General features: G+C 31.5%; 2 protein-coding genes across 2 annotated transcripts in view; one reads left to right on the plus strand and one right to left on the minus strand.

Moving 5' to 3' along the window:
- Nucleotides 1–567: 567 nt before the first annotated feature.
- LOC110996458 (angiotensin-converting enzyme) overlaps nucleotides 568–21,035 on the plus strand; it is an 82,689-nt gene continuing 62,221 nt past the window's right edge. The window contains exons 1-8 of the mRNA XM_022264125.2: nucleotides 568–1,284; nucleotides 10,957–11,115; nucleotides 11,876–12,116; nucleotides 12,459–12,541; nucleotides 12,842–13,048; nucleotides 13,297–13,466; nucleotides 13,936–14,060; nucleotides 19,515–19,758. Coding sequence (XP_022119817.2) covers nucleotides 670–1,284; nucleotides 10,957–11,115; nucleotides 11,876–12,116; nucleotides 12,459–12,541; nucleotides 12,842–13,048; nucleotides 13,297–13,466; nucleotides 13,936–14,060; nucleotides 19,515–19,758 — 1,844 coding nt within the window. The 5' untranslated portion in view covers nucleotides 568–669. The remainder of the gene's footprint in view (nucleotides 1,285–10,956; nucleotides 11,116–11,875; nucleotides 12,117–12,458; nucleotides 12,542–12,841; nucleotides 13,049–13,296; nucleotides 13,467–13,935; nucleotides 14,061–19,514; nucleotides 19,759–21,035) is intronic.
- Nucleotides 14,373–16,344, minus strand: LOC110996464. The gene is made up of 3 exons (XM_022264133.2): nucleotides 16,233–16,344; nucleotides 14,978–15,139; nucleotides 14,373–14,781 (listed from the first exon to the last, which is right to left on the minus strand). The coding sequence occupies exons 1-3, from the start codon at nucleotides 16,291–16,293 to the stop codon at nucleotides 14,564–14,566; spliced, it is 441 nt and encodes a 146-aa protein (XP_022119825.1). The 5' UTR covers nucleotides 16,294–16,344; the 3' UTR covers nucleotides 14,373–14,563.

The following is a 21,035-nucleotide window of genomic DNA, read 5'->3' on the forward strand; positions in this document are numbered from 1 at the left end:
CTTCCTATCCTATCGGCATACCAATAACCAATCGTTAGAAGACAATCGATTTTTAGCGACGGACAGAATGCAATTTCTTGGCTCTTTACACTGGTAATTAGGTCATAGATTATGTAATCTATGACCTAATTACCAGTGTGTTATGTATTAAGGGTTTGGGTGTAAGTGCATAACGTCACATAATACTCTTGCATAGTCTAGTTGTACAACGTTCGATTGAATCGAATTTCTACACTCATCGGTCGAGCACTTGTGCCACTAAATTTTTTTATAGTCAGTCCCTTTGACAAGGACATATTAATATGTATGCCCCATATTATGCCCCCTATTGCGGGCTTCATATAAACATTATATTCGCCCGTCCCAATTGTTTCATACAACTTATGTATAAATCACTGTTTAAAAAAGCTTGAATGTACCATACGTTTTTCTATATTTGTATTGATAATTACAATTTCGAACTAAAACCAACTTCCAAGAAATTATTACCTACCTATACAAGGTCTAACTTCGTACTTGGTCAGACGTACAGAACAAAGCTAATTCACACGGCCTGAGTACCCAGCGTCAACCAACAGTTGTCGACGCGAACGCAACCAGCAACCACGCATCACTAACCAACGTGATAACAGGGAATATTTAGTCTGATAAGGTCGCAACTAGCCTGAAATGGCTTGTGTTCAAACAAGAAAGATTTTAAGCCTTTGGCTAAGATTTATTTTTCCAGTGTTTGCTTTTGCTGATCCACAATTGGACTTACCGCCATTATCCAGTACCCAGAGGAATCCTTACGGTTTCGGAATATCCAGCACGCAGTCTAACATAGGGAGTAACTTTGACAGAAATAGGAACTTTCAATTCAGCACTGCTCGCCCTCAAAGCGCAACGGGATATCCCCCTACCACTTTAAGCGGGATCACACCAGTAATAAGTAATAATGGATATCCTAGCGTGAACTATGGAAGTGGTCCTAGCTCAACTCTTCGGCCATTTGACGATAGAAATAGGGACGACCGCATAGACATCAACAGTGATCCCAATTTCCGTCGGAATGACCCTAGTTTCGTGCGAAACGATCCCAATTTCGTTGGGACAAATCCTTTTGACATTAACAGGGATCTCAACACAAATGGCATAGATAATAGAATAAACCAAGTGAGTCTCCATCAGATCAAAGACTTCTTGGAGCAGGCTGATGAACAGGCCTCGAAGGAATGCACGAACAATGTGGCAGCGCAGTGGAATTTCGAGACTGATGTCAATGATGCAACTCAACATGCTGCTGTAAGTACTAATATACTAATTAAGTTCATTTTTTAAAATTTTTCGTATTACTCCATGCTGTTTTATTTTTTATGATGTTATGGTGCATTGCATGTACCTAAAAAGAAGAGAATCATTTATTTTTCAATTCCGTTCCAACTTTAGTTTAACTACATCTGCGATCTGATAGTAAAGTGAAATTGTCCCATAACCACCCACTTCATTTGACAGGATTGACAATTCGGTCAAGTCCTCGCAACTCATTGGGCGCGCTTTATTAGTAATTTATGCTCCGACCTGAAATCGAACCTACACCCCAAGCGCCAAGATCTCTCTGTCAGGTCTACGAATCCTCCTAGAGACTAAATTTTCTAAATATTACTAAATTTCTAATATATATCTTAAAGTTTTAAATCAAGGATAAATTGACGAAGAGTAAACGCAAATTACAGTCGGTTATTCAGATAGCTATCAGATAAACAATGAATGTATGAATAATCGTAAAAATAACTGAACTCGTGAGAAATCATACCTTTAGACATTTAAATATATTTTGTTTTTGCTCATGGTTTTACTAGATAAAAAAACGTTGAAAATAAATTTTGAGACTTTAGTGCGCTAATTAAATAAATAAATAATAGGTCGCCTTCAAACGTAATTAGATTAAATAGAAAAAATAACACATATCACTTTATTCTAATAAAATCATTGTCAGAATGCAATAGCTTGTATTTTTCTGTTTATATACGAACGTAAAATCAAATCAAAATATAGGAAAAGCTTAAGATAAAGAGATATGTAACGAAGACGTAACATTAATAAGTAACAATCACAATATGCTCTATTGTCTGATGTGAAAATAATTTTCCACTAATGAATGCAAGTACCCGGAACAATGTGATTATCGATTTAAATCTTTAAATTTCCCCACACTCTCGTTATGTTCATAAGTTCGAATCGTAGACTCGCTTATACCTAATTTTAAGCTAATATACGATCTCTCAAATCTTGATTCCACAGTCCCGCATGATTTATTTGATGGATTTAGAATTTGATAATTTTTAAAACTTATTAAAAATAAAATCCTCCCAGGAGTTATTGAATTTATTTAAAATAGTCAGATTCTTAGTTTAATTTTGAATACATAGCATGTTGTTACATCTAAAAAAGAAAATCTATAAAAACTAGCGGATCCGACAGACGTTGTCCTGTCTACGCGTCTTTAATTTCAAAATTTCAATTTTTAATAAGCCATTTTGATGAAAATTATTATTCAAATGTTATGACAATATCTAACGATCCAGCACATGGTCACACACGATATAACACAATGATAACAAAACTTTTTTTAAATTTCGGGACAGACTAAAATTAAAATTCGAATATTATTTAAAATTTGACACTGCGATGGTAGCGCCGTCTGTCGGATCCAATGTAAAACATTCCAAAATCAACAACAACTAATAAATTGAAAATTAATTAAAAAAACATTGTCCAGTGGACAAAATTGTGAATCTAAACCATTCCCAGATCCCCTTGAACACACTCAAAAAATTTCGTCTAAATCGGTCCAGTCGTTTAGGAGTTCAGTCACATACACACGCACACAAGAAATATATATATTAAGATATGCTGGTATGATTATTAAAAAATTTCAGGACAAAGTCCCGAACAAAGATTAATTGTCATCAACCGGAAGTAGGCATGATGAATGAACAAAATAATAATTTAAAATATACACTAACAATCTTTTGTGTCTTCATACTTAAGTTTTCACAGCCTTTAGTAACCTTTGTTTGACTGGATATTATAATTTGACTCGCAGCAAAATATTAATCAATCAAATGGGTACTTACTTCTGCGCATTGCCCATTCATTGTGTGCTATGTTAGTTAAGTCAAAGCTAAGGTCAGATACATGAAACAATTATCATATACGACGATCTGATATACTAGTTCCCATGAATTATCTAAGGTGTGATCAATATATCCTTTGATATATAATTATTCATGACTAAGTTAATAATACATAAGTATATCTTAAAATTTAATCCTTACAGTAATAACACACACGTTTCCTGCACCACCACTTGGAATGATGATTCAAATCACTGTATCAAATTATATTTCACTTTAAAAAATATAGTAAATTTAAGACAACGTGTCCCGTTAAAATGTGAACATATACATTTTTATAAATAAATTTCACATACACATAATAACACTATGACACTTCGTATCTTATACTTTAAATTATAGAAAATCATGTTGGGTGGGTTATTCAACTTTTATAATTATGAAATACTTAAATAAATTTAAATTCTTTTAGTTCCTTGAAATGTTATATAATTTGCTACTATTAATAAAAAAAACGACCAAGGACTTGATAAACGATAGCCAATATACCTAAATAAACACAGTTTTGTATAAGAAGTTATAGAACTAATAAGCAAAATAGAAGAAACTAGTCTTTGTAGTATCGAAATATGAAGATAATACGTAATGTTTTTATGTAAACGAAATTTTAACATTAGTTTTTCCATTATTGTCTACGACAACAATAGATAATAATGACAGGATGTCCTGATACTAATCAATACGTCTCGTTACGTTACAAAGCCTTAAAAGTTAGTAAAAGTTTGGAATAGCACAGTTAGTAGCATGAGAAATTAAAAAAAAGGTAAAATTGACATTCACTCTTTACGTTTGTTAAGATATTTAGTAAAGATATAATCTAGGTATTTTATTGCCCATTGATTAAAAATGGGTTTTATACGTCAATCGCTCATCTTTTACCGGAGTATTTAGAACTTAACGGAAGCATAAACATGCCTCGTACGATTCTTATCAATAATAACAATAAAGCCACCTTAAATTCATTCTAACATTATCAAAATGTACATTCATCATCAAACGTTATTGATATCTACATTTTGATTCTAATTCGTTTTGTTAATATATACTTAGTGTTTATACAATATAATATATTTTTATTATTTTGTGTATAGGCCTCTTGAACTTTCCATTTGCATAATGTTTACTTCTTCCATCTATTGCTCTTCAGAATTTTTTATGTCGTCTAAAGTTATTTCCGACTGGTGGCGTTCCTTCTTCGGTCTGTATCCCTTGCAATATGGCCTGCCCATTTCCATTTCAGTTGTAAGGCGCAGGATAACGCGTCTGCAATCTTAGTTTTTGCCCTGATCTAGTTGCTTCGCATTTTGTGAATCTTTGCGATTCTTTATTATTAGAGTGTGCTACCAGACTATTATTTGAAACTGTGCCAATATTTAATAGTAAACAATCTGGTATATTGATTAGTTGTAGTAAGTTACTTAAGGGAATGTCATTTTTTGTCGCATTGAAACACAAAGGGTACAATGGACGATAAAATACATATTTTCGTGATTTTGCCTTGGTACATTTCTCACGGTCATGACACTGAGGTTAGGATTTTTTGCTTTACATAACGAGGTATTTGTTTTGTCTAGGCTTGATATGAAAATTACGTTCCTGCATTCTTGAGAAATTTTTACTGAATTTTAAATGTTTAAATTTTAGTCTGTATGTATATAGCACCTGTATCTTGATATAAAAAAATTAAATAACTCTATCCATAATTGCTTGTCATTTAAAAAAATCAAATACACAACGACACGCAATACTCGTCGAGCGAGTTTGCTTATCTTGCCGAAGCCGCGTACAAATTATTTGAAGAAATCTATTAGGTATGAGGGTGTGCAATTATTTAATCAATTACCATCTCAAATTCGCAATATTGGAGTGATTGACAAATTCAAAAAGGCATTAAAGATGCATGTTAGCTGACTAAAATTGTGACGGCTAATGGCGACGTGTATCTCGCTCGTATATAATATATACATACATATTAATATTAAGTTTCTCATGTAAATAAAATATTTCTGTTTTGTAATGAGAAATAAAGTTCTTTAAACATTAAATTTAAGTCAAAGGAAGGTTGGTCTAGGAGCGTGCGTCTTTTTTACCGATTGAGTGTTGGAATCGTGGCTGTGCACTTATGCAAAGTTGACTATCACTAGTATGTTAAAGGAAAACATCGTGAGGAAAGCAGCAATATCCTAAACTCGACGGCGACTCGATACACAAATCTTAGGTCAGTTAAGAAAATACTTTTAAACGAAAAATTATTATATTATTTACTCTCATATGGAACATGGTGTAATGGTTGCAGCTCCTTACAAACGTTGTGTAAAAAAATAGGCGATTAAAAATAATTAAATAAATTAATATAAAAAGAAGAGTGGCGGAGAGTTTATTGCCAGTTCTTCTCTGCCGTTCTACGCCTTTGATTTTTTCTACGCAATTGATTTATATTTCTTTTTGACGTTCATAAGTGTACATTATGTTACCTACAAAAATAATTAATGATGTTTAAATTTTGAATTCTACGGTTTGAGCGCTTTCAGCAAATGCTACGTCAACTTGACACACTAATTTTATAAATAAAGCTTGAATCTAATAAAACTACATGGCCATGAAATTATACATAAAAGCAAAGAATTGTATAATACTTTGTTTTACAGGCATTTCACACTGCCTACTCTATTTATCTATACGCTAATTGTTCACGATCCTGACCTTACCTTGCCATAATAGATAAACCTTAAACCTAGCGACTTAAGGTTTAGTTTCCCATTAAAACTTATAAACGAGTTGCATAAAGAAAGAACTGTGCTGAAAGGTTTTGGTTAACATCTCAATTTTTACGCTACGTAAACTTGAACTCATTATCAATGAGCAAGTTGGTCGTGTTATTTAGTAACTTTGACCCCATTTTTTATTATTGTATCATTTAACATTTTTTATTAGGTATTTGTTTGATTATATTGACACTGCAAATATATTTACATAAGATCGATTTGAACAACTGATACATTAAATTAATGTCCATAATAGTCAAAGTCATACAGGATTTTGAACTTCGTCAAATATATAATTACATTATTAAGGGTTTGTTTTACAATGTCCAGATAAGTTCCAAATAAGCTATTTATTACTTATTGGTAGGATAAACATTATTGTTGCGTTTCACCACAGTCAGCGCTATTCGTCATGAAACTCGATGTGTCTTATTCGGAACTTTTATCTTCCGAAAGATTTATGTGTTGCATAGCTATTTGGTACTTTATCCATTGTGAAACAGACCCTATATATATACTAAAACTAGCCTAACCGCACTATATACACTAAAAATAAACAGATTAACCGTTTTCCTGCAACCGACTACGTGTTGAAAGTGACGCGATGTTTTTTGCAACAAACAAAAGCAATTTAATTCATAAAATTTTATGCATTTCAAAATTGCTTATAGAAGATATATGATAGACATACACGATTACCTGAAACATATCATATCTTTTTCTACCATCCTAATCGTTTGGTGCTCTTAATACAAAGTGTATCATCGTCACTAAAACCCTTCTGTCTGTATTATTGCTATTAATATTTCTTTCAAACAGCATTCTATGTCTGATTTTAAATCTGAAATTCCGTTTTCTCGCTATATTTTACATCTCTGTGCTGAGGTCGCCGTGCTAACTAATACAGGCTAAAACAGCTCGCGTGGGATTACATAATATATTTTTTGTATCAATATAATCGCAGGAAATTCTTTTAAGCACTTAAGTCCAGCTTGTGTATTTTTCCTAATTTGTCAGTTCGTCACGTTATGCTTGCGAAATCGACACTGTGCGAACGTCCTCCAAGACAATAGAGCCACGATGCTGTGTGAAATAATAGTCTTTGTGCCTCGTCATTGAAAAATCTCAATTACCTATGTTAGATAATTTATTGAGGAAGTCTTTTAACATGTCACGATATGTTGACAGAAGCGGTGATTTAAATACGTTTTTGATGATCGGCAGCCACGGAAAAATAAAAAAGTGAAACTGCTTTTATGAATCCTTCGCATCCAAAAATGCCTTAGCGTTAGGACGATTAGCATTCCTTGGAATATTAACTATATAAAGTTCTGAGTTACCGAACAAATCGACTCCAGCTTTATTTTAATAGTACAAAACATAAATTTATTATATAAATAAATAAATAAACATGGCCTTATTAATTAAAGGTGTTGCGAATACGATACAGAAATATCACTTGTAATTTGTAACTACTATTATTCAATGAAGTTAATTGAACAGAAATATTCAAGATCTACGTATAAACCGTGGGAATTTAATAAAGATTTGATTAAACATCTCTTTTTTTAATTAGGGTATGATTTCCATAATAGATATTTTGTATTAACTGTTACTTTATACTTAATTAAAAGATTTATTCAATTATCTATTAAAATAAACAGTCTTTTGATTTAAATATTTTTTTTATGACAGTATCTTCATGTTTAACGAATATCGAATGGTGCTCGTATGTTTTTATGTCAATAATTGATTCGGAGATGAAGACTGATTTTATAAAAATATGAATGACTTTTCCTTGAAATAAAAAAATAAAACAGAAAAAGTATAAAAAACTTAATTATATTTTAAGTATTGATGGCCTTTTACTAAAACAATTGTCTTAAAGCTAAAGGTTAAAGTTTATAAAGTGTTTATTTATATAAAAAGAGATAGGAATGTGAGTATAGAAAGAGAACTGAATATAGCTTTAAAAAAATTACACATATTACATTACCTCCTACTTTGATTCTTTAAGTCTGTTAAAAATAGAAGATATTGAGCACGACTCATGAACCATTACGCCTTTTATCTCATTTAGCTTTTGGTTTGTTCTCTATAGTTGAGAGTTGATATTGTAATATCACCGAGAAAAAAATTCCATCTACTTGTGAGACATCGTTATGTCACAAATAATTACAGCAGTAAATTAAAGTCATTGTAATTAGTTGGTTGTTTTGAACTTGGCCGTGTCGACTTGGAACAATTGAGATTTTCCGCGATAATCATCTCAGCAAAGCTTTAAGGTCACACCGTTAATGAATTAAGTATTAATTTGTCTAAATATACAGCCATATACACACTTCAATAAGAAGAACTTTATCCTAGGATAGAATTTTTAACATCCTTATACATATTTTTGGTACGGCGAGCCCTGGTCAATTGACAGAAAAAAATAGGGGCATTTGATATGTGGTGTTGGAGAAGAATCTTAAGAATACCAAAGACTGCAAAAAGAGCTAATAAGTCCATTCTCAACCAACTTAGATCACCATAAGACTGTCAACTGCTATGCTATTTTGGCCATATATAATCTGGTAATGGTAAGTGATGGCAGGAGAAGTTGGAGTAGTTTGTCCGAATAAATTAAGATAATTATGGGTCTCAACCTCCCTAGTGTCTGAGATAAGATGAGGATAGATTGGTGTGGAGGGAGCAAGTCAATGCAATTGCAATTTGCAATGAAGAATACAAAGTAAAGAACTACATATGTATTTTAAAATGAAGTCTTCTGTTTCATCCCGGGCCGTGCCTGTTTGTCTGTATGAACGATATTAACTCAATCCTGAATAAATTATTAATTATTAATATTGTTGGTCTCAACCAACAGATAGTATACCTGTCTGAAATATAACGGTTATTGTTACAGGAGTCGTAAAAATTATTTCAAATTCTTTACTCATATTTGGTTCTTCAATTATTATCATAGAAATGATTGTGTATGTTAAATTTAAATTGTCATGCCTAACTTTAATATTATGTAAAATATATAGGGTCTCTATTTTTGTAATGTGCAATTTTCCATGTCATATCATTGTTTTTGTGATCATAAACCATATCATGAATCATGTGACGTGACAAATCGCCATCATCAACTTTATCACGGTATCTGAGTCACATTTAATAGATATAATTATTATGAGAACAATCACTGTTTTACATACAATTTATTTATTCTGAACTATTAAGATTTAGCGTCTATGACTAAGATTCTGCATTGGCTATTGACTTTAAATATAAACAAGTGGACGATTTTGCACATAGGTAAAAAGAATTCCAAAAATATTCCGCGTCTTAACGCTGACGTTATTTACACTTAAATACAGAATAAATGGAGTTTAGTTATAGCGATTTACCTAAACGATACATACGTACGATTTGAGAACAGGCAGTAAATGTAAAATTAGAATCATTTAATGTATATTTCTTTCTTTTTTTGACGTTCATAAGTGTACATTATATTACCTACATGAATAAATTGATTGATTACATCAGTCTAAACCAAAATCTCTATCGTCTCTTTCTGTCATCGTGTTTCCTTAACGATGAAAAAAAGACAGATGAGTAATAAAATTATGAAAAATAAGGCTCCCTTAGTCATAAAGATGAGTTATGTAATATATTAAGGCAAATTCTAAAAGTATGTTACTAATTGTAAAACGATGTTGGGATATACATCTTACAAAATTCTCGTAAACTCATTACACTTTCATTGATTTCATTTCATGATTTTTGATTTGATTTGATTTACAATATGTATGTAATGTGTACTCCCTAAATAAATAATCTAAAAATCATAGTCAGTCCTTACTTCCCTGTAACCTGACGAAAGGCACCACAAGCCTACAGAAAATATACAACAAAAGATCAAACTTAATAGATAATATATACACATATGTGTGAATTTGAATGATGGAAGCCAAACCAGCGCCACTGTCAACACGAAACTCATCTTAAGAAACTGCAACCTTAGCTATTACGTGCTTTAAACACTTTCAATTGTTTAACACCGTCGTCACTTGAAACCTCTTTGATGTTATGCAAATCCGCAACCTCCTAAGCCTTAAAAGGGTAGACTTAATGGTGCTTAGCACGTACGTGTACAAATAAAATACAACGGCCGTGATTTGATAGTGTATTATGATGACAAAAACAGTGGTACGAATTAAATCATTCCTATTAACCTTCGTTTTAATTACGCATAACGCGTGTAATGGAGATCATTATTGATTTTCTATCTTAAGTCTATTTTAAGACCCGGAAAATCGTAAGATGAAATGATGGATAAATGGTTATTTTAAAAACAAATACCTTTTAAGTTACGCCTTCTAAGGGCACGAGACGTGATTTACTGACAATGTTTTTTGTTTATCTATCATGTTATTCGGTTTACTCGTATAATGCTGGATCCTGATATCTTTGGCCTTTCTGACCACTGACTGACTGGCTCGAAGACTCCAGTAAAAAAAGTCGATAACTTAGCTTATAATTTCGTTAGCGTTATCGCAGCAAATAAAGCCGTAAATTGTAAGTGTCACTACAATTGACATGTACACCAAATTTTTCTGCTGTAGTGATATGGTAGCTGGTGATGCCATAGTTGTTTTCGATAATTATTTATTTTTGGTATGCAAATTCGAAATACATATCTGAATATCCGTGGCGCTGTGAGTAATGCAGAGAGATATTTGGTTAGTTTCCATATACTGAATCAAAATTTATATATATAAAAATATCTGTCGCTACCATGTTTTATTCGCGTCTTAGACGCCATAATCATCAAAAAGACGAAAAAAATAATTATAATATACTCCTATGAAATATAGATAATTTTATATGAAAATCGGTCAAGCTTAATTCTAAGAAATGTGAACACAAAAAGTATGGAATGAAGTTAAATATATGATAATATTATAAAACCATACCAATTTTTTATTTAATATTAACCTTAAAATAAATTAATTGAATTTCAGCTTGACGCTCAACAAAGGTACACGTTATTCCAACGTGGCCTATGGGAAGTTGCTCAACAGCTTCCCCGAGGTGGAATCAGAGATTTCTCCACCTTCAGGCAGCTCCGACTCCTCTCTATCATCGGCCCAGCTGCTCTACCACCAGACCAGTTAGACAGGGTGCGTTACGATAAAGTTTAACCAAAATTAAATTTTATTTGTAAGCATAAAGCTAAATATCCGTACAGCAAACTATTAAACATTGAGAAAGCAACATTATTAAACATTATTATAATTCCAATATAATAATATTTATATTGTATTAATGGATTATAACATTTTATTAGACCATGCATAACAAGATAAATTTCAATTAACTTATCGCCTGATAAAAATTGCATAGCAAAATGTCACTAAAATTGGCGTTCTCATGGAGATTAAGATATTATTTACACTAGATATATTAGATTAGATAACATTGGTGCACATCCGGGTTTCGAAGCTACGACCTCCATGATGAGAGCCTCTTGCTAAAGACAACAGCCGCACAAACCTAACAGCGTTCATCTACTGCAAAAATTGTTTCGTATTTAAATAAAAATAAATTCAGTTGACGAAATGAAACGAAAACTTTTCTACTGTATATTTTAATTCTATATTTTAATTCATTTTCTGAGGCAGTACAGACTTATAAAATACTTTGTCAATCACGGAACTTAATAAATTCTGAAAAAATAAAGTACACATAAACTGTATTTTTTAATACAGTTGCTCAAAAAGTGGCGTATTGCAGGGACGTATAGCGTTCGGGATGTGGGCTATTACACACTTGTGCTTTTTCTTTGCCTTTCCCGCACTGGTGCGTTTCCTTTCCCAACTGTCAAAAAAAAGTGGAAAGAAGAGAAATCTAGTATTAAAATATACAACTATTACCTTACAGTACAACCGTATAATAAACGACATGTTGGCGGTGTACAACACAGCTGAGATCTGCGCTTACAATGAGCCCTTCAAGTGCGGACTGCACTTGAATCCCGACTTGCAGTTCATCATGTCGCATTCCAGAGATTGGGATGAACTGCAGCATGCCTGGACCGAGTGGAGAAGGAACACCGGAAGGCGGATTAGGGATTTGTATGAACAACTTGTAGATTTGACCAATCAGGCGGCGAGATTAAATAGTAAGTTTGCGTCGTTTATATAATTTTTATAATTTAATAATATAATTTATTAATAATAATTTTATTAATAATGTAATTTTAGCAGAAAGTATTTTAGTTTTATTTGAATATTCTCTTTAAATACAGTAACGTATAATATAAATAATTTCAATTAAAATCGCAAGTGAATGTATAAGCGTATAATCTTACCCAAAATTTTAATTTCCTTACAAAGGAATCAGTGGTTATATATATCTTTATTTATATCTATGATGATACATGTATTATTAATTATTCTCTTTTTATAAAATAATTTGAAATCGGACGATAATTACATAAATAATCGTTTCTGTATGTTTTCAGATTTCACTGATGCATCGGCTTACTGGATGTTTCCCTACGACTCATTTAATATGAGACAAGAAGTGGATGAAGTTTGGGAACAGGTTCGTTAATTTTACTTACCTTTGGTGTTTCGAATTTAATGACGTGGAATAAGTGATACCATGATGATCTTATGTTCTAAAATAAACGTATTTTTTTTTGTAAAAATCCATATGTCTCTTAAGATTTCTAGATGTAGGTATCTAGACATTCTTGATACTTCATTGTATCGAGTTGATGCTTTAAGTGTCAACAATTTTATTTCCGAGCTAATCTGGATCTGATTTAAGAAACTTTAAAGGAAATAAAGACTTTTTTATTTTAATGTATTGTAACTAATATAATGTCAATTTCGTTTCCAGGTTAAGCCTCTATACGAGTTACTCCATGCCTACGTGCGCAGGCGTCTACGTGAAGCATATGGCCCTGAACGAATATCTCGTTCAGCTCCGATCCCCGCTCATGTGCTTGGAGATATGTGGGGACAAAGTTGGAGTGGAATTGCCCAATTAACTCTGCCCTATCCGGGAAAGAAACAGATTGACGTAACACCGGAAATGATTCGACAGGTAAATAATATTTTTTTATATAAATATTGTGACAAATTTTTACTTTTAATAGTTTTCTATTCGAACCTATTAAGCATCATAAGGATATAAATTTTATTTTGTACGTTTAAAGAAAAAAGACAGCTCAATCTATTTACTACTCAATATATTCATTATTATGTCATACATACTCGACTCAGGATATTCAGAACAGGTTTATCTCTTATTTGTTGTATAATGCGTAACTGTTATTTTTCCGTGATTTCCAGGGCTTCACACCGTTAACAACATTTCAACTAGCTGAGGAGTTCTTCGTATCAATGAACATGTCAGCTCTGCCCCCTGACTTCTGGGCTCTGAGTGTGATTGAACAACCAGCTGATAGACAAATACATTGCCAGCCATCTGCCTGGGACTTTTGTAATCGACACGATTACCGGTATTACATTTTTTTTTTATTTGTGTCTAATAAAGTTATTTCTTTCTTTCTTTCTTTCTTTCTTTCTTTATATATATTTTATATATACTAAATAATGAATACATAATTTAAGACCTTAATTGATTATTAATTCTTTAATATCACCTAACTAGAATTAATACAGATGCAATTACATATGATATTCTTAATAAATAAGTAATCTCTGAATCTTGATATTAATAACCTGGTTTAAAATTGTGAACTAATAGTAACACATATTTTATAACGCATAAAATTTCCTATCTAAAAAATATATATTTCTTACAATCTACATTATAATGGCTTGCTAATAAAATTATATGTCATAAATATACATTTAACAGACATTTGTTCAACAAGAATGTAAATATTTTACTAAACTATTTTATAGTTATATCTTATCAATAATAATAATAATCTATGGTAAATTTAAACAATTTTTTTTGTCTAGAATCAAAATGTGCACACACCCAGATATGAAGGATCTCATCACCGCTCATCATGAAATGGCGCACATTGAATATTTCTTGTCCTATAGAAACCTCCCTAAAGTGTTCAGAGATGGCGCTAATCCGGGTAAGTTTATTAAAAACATTTTTATTTGCCAATGTATTCTAAACAACTACGTATACTTTAATACCACATAACATTAAATTATGTAATTCATAGAGCAACAATAATACCTTAATATATCTTCTCTATTTCGGAATAATAATTATTTAGTCCTAAAATGGTAAATTAAAACAAAAAATTAACTAAAAACACATACTGATTTTAGTACAATACTTAATGTGAATAAATACTTCTTATATTTTATAAATTTAGATTTTCTTGCTCAAACAAGCAAGAAATACGAACAAGATAAATATTATTTTCATTTGAATCTAAACTACTCATTATTTTTATTTAATCACACCTACACTGCATACGGAACATCAAATATAATTCTAAGTACATATTTTTTATTTTAGTTTCTATTATCTATTCAATTCGGCAGTTGTTCCAGTTAATTATAAGTAATATAATATATCGTTTAATTTATTAAGTAATTCAATAAATAATTTTTGCAATCAATATTTTTAAATACAGTTTCGTAGAATATTTACAATACCGAATAAGGTAACTACTGAAATCAACGCCATCTCTTGGCTACGTGGCGCATTGTTACACAAATCTGTATTACAAGAGCAGTATGTTACAAACAATTCTCCAGTTCCCGTTTGTTTCTTGCAGCCATTCATTTTGTACTCGTCCTTCAAGTAACCACATTTGCGGACAACTCGAAGCTTTCCAAATACTGCAAAATAATATGGAAATAATAAAAAAAACAATGACAAACATAAATACCTATTTATGTGATATTTAATTTATCTTTTTTAAATACAGCATTTTTTTATTAAATCCATGACTGTTATTCTGTCTTTAATTTAAATATAGTATATTCTAGAACAAATATTACATCGAGAGGAATCATTACAAATATTTCAACTTACTTTCCATTTTGATAATCCTGCAAAACGTGGACTCGACCGGCGGGATGTGATCCAAAGGATCTTTCAGGGAACAATTCACAACGCCTAAACTAAAATGATCGAATCCCTCTCCACAGCGAGGGTCGAAAGCACTGTTGCAGTCATAACACAAGACAGATGATGCTGAAAAAAATGAGACAATTATATTTTTGTGTAATTAATTCAGTTTATAAAATAACTGACTATATTATTACCAGGTTTGCATAAGGCGCATCTGAAATGTGTTTGCATGTTAATTTTTACATAACGATTGCTACTATTAACTTAAATTTTATAAGGACGCAAAGAAAGTAACAATTAAATCAGAAAAATTATTTTGATAATTACATATGATAGCGATCATACATGACTACGTATTTAATAGTGTCAAACGGGACAAAAAACGTAAAAACAATTTAATAACCGTAACTTTACTGTAGTTGTCCCATGGCGAGGCATTTATTATATACCTATATATTGCATATAATATGTAGACCTATTTATAGTTTAATAAACATGCTGACGAGTTATTCTGATGTGACTTTATATATCCACATAGACGAAAGATGTCTACTAGTGATACAAGTCGGTTCTTTGTTCAGTAAAATAAATATTCCATATAGGTAAAGATAGTTTCTCTCAAGTTCACCGCTAATCCAATTCGAGAGGGCAGTAAGGTTTCTTTGGCTATGACCTACTTTATTGGTACAAGATCAGGCAATAAAATTTAATGAAATCCGGATTTCGATATACATTAAAGACATTCTCTTCAAAAAACATAAACCTAACACATGAAAAGAAATGTATACCTAATAAAACATAATTTTTTACATAATTGGATATGAAAATAAGAATGCATATGCCTAGGTTAATGTAACTTCTACAATAGTTATACTCGGTTTTACGCTTTGTGTTTGTAAGAAAGGTTTTAATTAGAATTATAAATATACATATATTAAATAGGCGTGAATTATGCAAAATTATTATACAAAGTATTGGAAGAGAGAAACTAAAATGTATAATTGTTTTAATTGGTATAGAATATAATGGATACAATAAATTTTGTACAAACATTTAAAAATAGAATTACTCGTACCTTCAAAAAGAATTAACGTGAGCTAGGTAAGCTTTTGTTTATATAGACCACATCAGTAGTTAAAGGAAACGAGGTGAATTGTAATTCGAAATTCAAAAACATTCTAAAAAATTCAAAAACAGAACACACTTAAGAACTTACCACACTTGACACTCCATAACAATGATATGGAAAATGTAAAAATATTTGATATGAGTTTCATATTGACTATTAAAATTACAGAAGTTATGAGAGCACACGTTAGAAAGCAGTTTTTTCACTATCTACATTACGTCAGTGCTAGGAAATTATAATTGAATTAAACTTGTTACTGTGTCCACTTAAGGCGATATCGCGAAACTGTATTCATAATAAAATTGATAGCTCGGGTTGTTATTTAACGATTATACAAGTCTTGAAAATAAAACTGGTACAAGAGGTTACATTAATGTGCGATCTTCTAGTAAGTAAACTTTTGTTTTTGCTTTTCGAATTAAATACAGTTTACATTTAAAGAATCTTTTCAAAGCGTTTTCTTGTATGTTACACTTCAATGTAATATTACTCACTACTCTACGACCCAAAATATAACTTAAAGTCCGCAAGCCGAATGGATCCCTTGTTCCCCTGGTCCTTAAATAACATTACTGTGAAATTTCCATTCTTATTTAGCCAAGATGTCAGTTTACGACATAAATTAAATAGTTATAATAGTTTAAATAGCTGTTCATAGCATAGCATGCAGTGTGCTTAAACTGAATCTTGCCCTAGGCTGTTCATAACGCTACAAAGCGCCCTCTGCCAGTTTACGTTGTACTGCCCAGGGGCGATTCATTGATGCCGTATAACATCCCTAAGATATCATTCTATATACACGTCATTTGAATTATAACCAGCTGCTAACTGAAGTATTTCCGAACCAATTCGACTTAGGGTCCTTCAAGAAAAGAGCGTAACAAATCTTAAAAAAGCTGGCAAGGCACTCGCGAGCCCTCGTTTTACGCCAAAAAAGTATTTAGTATAACTCCTAACGCATGTACGTACACACACGTTTGATTTTAAATCGACATTTTATCTGAATTCAAAATTTTAAATAAACATCTCTTGCAAGTGTAACCTTCTGCTCAATCGTGAGCTTTGTAATTAATGTATTTTATTATAAAACTTCCTTGTGATTAATAAAGCTTTATAGCTTTTTATTTTAAATTTTCGTTAAGGAATTGTATAATTTTACATTGTTACTGGTATTTTTCCATTAACTTAGTTACACACTTCTAGCTCTAGTATATTTTCCAACAATATCATAAAATATCATAACATGTTAAAGGACGCCCGTTGTTAAGAAACCTGATTATATTTGTACCGCCAACTTGTTAATAAATAAATAAATCTCCAGTTTTCTAATTCGTAATAAAATATGTATGTCAGTACCCCAACTGTTTACTGTAACGTTTCTAAACAATGGACATATATATATTGTAAGATTTATATTTAGTTAGATTACGTTTCCCATATTACGAAATTAAGATCGAGCGTGTCTAGAAACTGTAAACTGCTCACGTCTACTCGTATTACAATCACAATAATAATTGTGGTAGGTGATATAATATAATAACGCTGCTAATTAACTTAATGTTATTTAAGAAGTATGGCTTTGGAAAATAAGTAATGTATGATAGTAGAGTATCTGAACATAAAACTATTTTTTATTACTCTATGGAATCTGCAAATTGGTCTTACAGCGATACCAAATTTTGGAAAATGTTCGTTTCATGGATTATTTAAACGTTTCACCTCATAATCATTGGCGTAGATTTATGAGAAGAAAAGCGGTCGGTCACGTTGAACTTTATTTCTTGGTAATTACTAGGGAGTTACTATAACGTAGTAGGTAGCCTATACCTACTACCTTATAGTAACTCAAGGTGGCATTCTAATGGTGAAAGAGTATGGCCAGGTCTTCTTTTTATTATTCGATACGAAAGTACAAATATTTGGCTTATTTTAGTATACATTTCGTAACCTTTTTAATATATGCGTCCTTGGTTTGTTCATTATAATCTGATACTCATTAAAAATGTTGACAAACAATATTACGAGTCGCACGCGCCGATGCGAATTCACGGAAATTATACTGTTACGATATAATTTACGTAACGTACGCGCATCTTAACTGCGCTCTTTTAAAAAGTGTGTACATTGATATAGCTTATATAGAAGTGTCTGTATAAATAAATGATCTAGAAATATTCGAATGTTAGATCTAGAAATATTTAAGATTATATATTATGTATTATAACATTTTTCAGCACACAAACACAAAACGAAGTGCTGTATTAAATTTTAAGGTTGAGCACATTCGATGGCCTTATTGCCATCTCTTTTAGACCTCTTCTCAATCCTTCTACTGTTTAATTTCTATAATAAAAATATCGATAAGAATATTTTGTATATAACCTCCGAAGGTTAAAACAGGAAAATAATGAAAGCTTTTAATATTAAAATAATTTATATAAATTAGGATAAATGCATCACTATTTAATACTAAAAACTAATAATAAGGCATATCTAGACTAATATCTCTTTAATACAATTTTTTATTTAAGTTGCGGTTCCACACAACGAGGTCAAGTTCACTGGTTAGGCCAATTCGAAATCATCTTTCTACGACGAATTATTTTTGCTCACCATTTGTTCAACAAAGCTTTTTTGTTTTTATTTTTCACTTTCATAACATATTCTAAATTCAAATTACGTAAAAGGTAACCTAAAACTGCTGTGTTACTATTTAGTACCTTTTTTTTGAAACTATCAAAAACAGATTAATTACTAATCCCGGTGCAATATATCATAATTGTACATTAAGTTCTACCTCATTTAATTTTCTCAAAAGAATGTTTGTTTTACGTATGAACAAAATGTTCTAATCTCCTTAAAACCATGGAGTGGTAAAAAATTTAAATTCTCTAATTATTACGTATTACTCTAGAAGGAAGTTCGTACAAAACTACAGCGGGCAGTGGGTTGTTTCCGGCAAGTGCCGCGTCAGTTTATCAATCGGGTCCAATCCACTTCCGTACTTTCTCTCGATCGCTTCTTCTTGTACATACATAATTTAAATAAATTTGTACACAGATTTTCTATAAAAAAAAAAACACAATCTTACTTATAATTATTTATTTATATGTAATGGTGCTATCAACAGTAACGGTAAATCTTTTTATTGATTTAAAATAAGCATTTTTTAAATTATCTAATTAACCGAATTTGTTTCTGATTATAGTACCGTTTGGTTCTCTGTTCTCTAATCTGTCTCCATCGTAAATTATATTATAATATACACACTAATACATTTATTTCTACTTAAGCGTCATATGTATCTAATTATAAATAGTTATCAATAAATTAATAAAGAACTGCTGATTATTAAATATATTATTTCAGGTTTCCACGAAGCCATTGGTGAAACAATAGCTCTATCGGTATCCTCACCTCGGCACCTTCAGACTCTGGGTCTGGTCCAGCGGTCTATTGATGACACAGCTCACGATACTAACTACTTATTCACCCAAGCTATGGACAAACTGGCTTTCCTTCCGTTCGCCCTCGTCATGGACCGTTGGAGATGGGACGTGTTTACAGGAGACGTCAGAAAGGAGCAATACAATTGTCATTGGTGGAGATTGAGGTAATCAATTGTGTAATACAACCATTTTCATTATCATGATCCGGTTTTTCATTTGTTAAATTTAGGTTTATTGAACTGTGATGTCTTAAGTGTGTCTATGAATTTTTTAATTGATACATCGTCTATTATACCTGTTATGCAAAAGCCCAGCGGTTTTGGCGGCTTTCTGTTCAAGCTTTTGTTATAAACTTAGTAGTTATACAATATAGAATAATTTTAGTTAATCAATAGGTAAACTAAAGTAATTGTATCTTTGCTTCGTTTATAATTTATTTAAATAAACTTTAAAGGAATAAAAGAAGAATTTACTAAACTCGACGTTGCTATACGTGGTCATATAGATGTTTAAGAGTAAAAGAGGACCGCGAAATTCCCAACGCAATTTCCATCAACTTTCCGCAATTGTTGAGTAATCGAATATTGTCTGAATCGTTAACTAAGTATAACGGAATAATTAATGGAATCAATCATACTAAACTTACGTGCATGGCTAATTACCCACAAGTAGTGCGCGTCTAGACTGTTGTATTAGATAACGTTAATTAACTATAACGTAACGTTAATTGCTATCGTACGCACAGTGTATAAAGTTATTTTAAAAGTATGGGCAATTCCGTAAAGATCTGTAACACCTTACTTCTTGATCATAATAATTAGGATAACTGATTAAAATGAAATAGTCAAAATTCAGACATTCTTAGAATAGCAATAATAATAAAAGTATACTTCATTACCTTGATAGGAAGTCTTCCACAATGAAGCGAACTGGCGAACTGTGTAATGGACTTCTGGTCAGAGTCTTCCCTAGGTGATCCGACCTCCTATTATTACTAAAAGGGCATACTCATTCCTTAGATGCCAGCAACACAATCACCAAAATGGTCGTCCATGGGCTGTGATGACTGCCCATTTTGGGTGTCCCGTAGGATTCTTTGCCCTATCCTATAAAAATTCTTACATTATTACATGCTGTGTGGCGACACATCGTAAAAGAAAATGTAACGGTAGAAGGGAATAAGGCCACCAAAATATATTATAAAAAAACAACCTAATTAAGTCATAAAAGGCGCCATCTATGCCACATGCGATTTTAGGATGAGACATGAGATTGTATGATGAGAAAAAGTAAATTTGAGTCATTGTCGACTTAAAATGAATCAGAGCTCACACTCAGAATGCGGTTTTATTTTTATGAATTAATGCACCGATTTTAAAATTCAAAAAGTAAACCTGAAATATTAATTACAAGGCTTCGAAGTGCAGCCATCTTCGGAAGA

This window comes from Pieris rapae, chromosome 2 (genome assembly GCF_905147795.1).
Source record: "Pieris rapae chromosome 2, ilPieRapa1.1, whole genome shotgun sequence".
NCBI lineage: Eukaryota > Metazoa > Arthropoda > Insecta > Lepidoptera > Pieridae > Pieris > Pieris rapae.

What these genes read in the sequence shown, in the direction of transcription:
- LOC110996464 (XM_022264133.2), bottom strand. Translation starts at nt 16,293, where the DNA reads ATGAAACTCATATCAAATATTTTTACATTTTCCATATCATTGTTATGG. An exon ending in GTTATGGAGTGTCAAGTGTG is followed by an intron (nt 15,140 to 16,232) that starts GTAAGTTCTTAA and finishes CATTTTTTTCAG; the next exon opens with CATCATCTGTCTTGTGTTAT. An exon ending in CAGGATTATCAAAATGGAAA is followed by an intron (nt 14,782 to 14,977) that starts GTAAGTTGAAAT and finishes ATTATTTTGCAG; the next exon opens with TATTTGGAAAGCTTCGAGTT.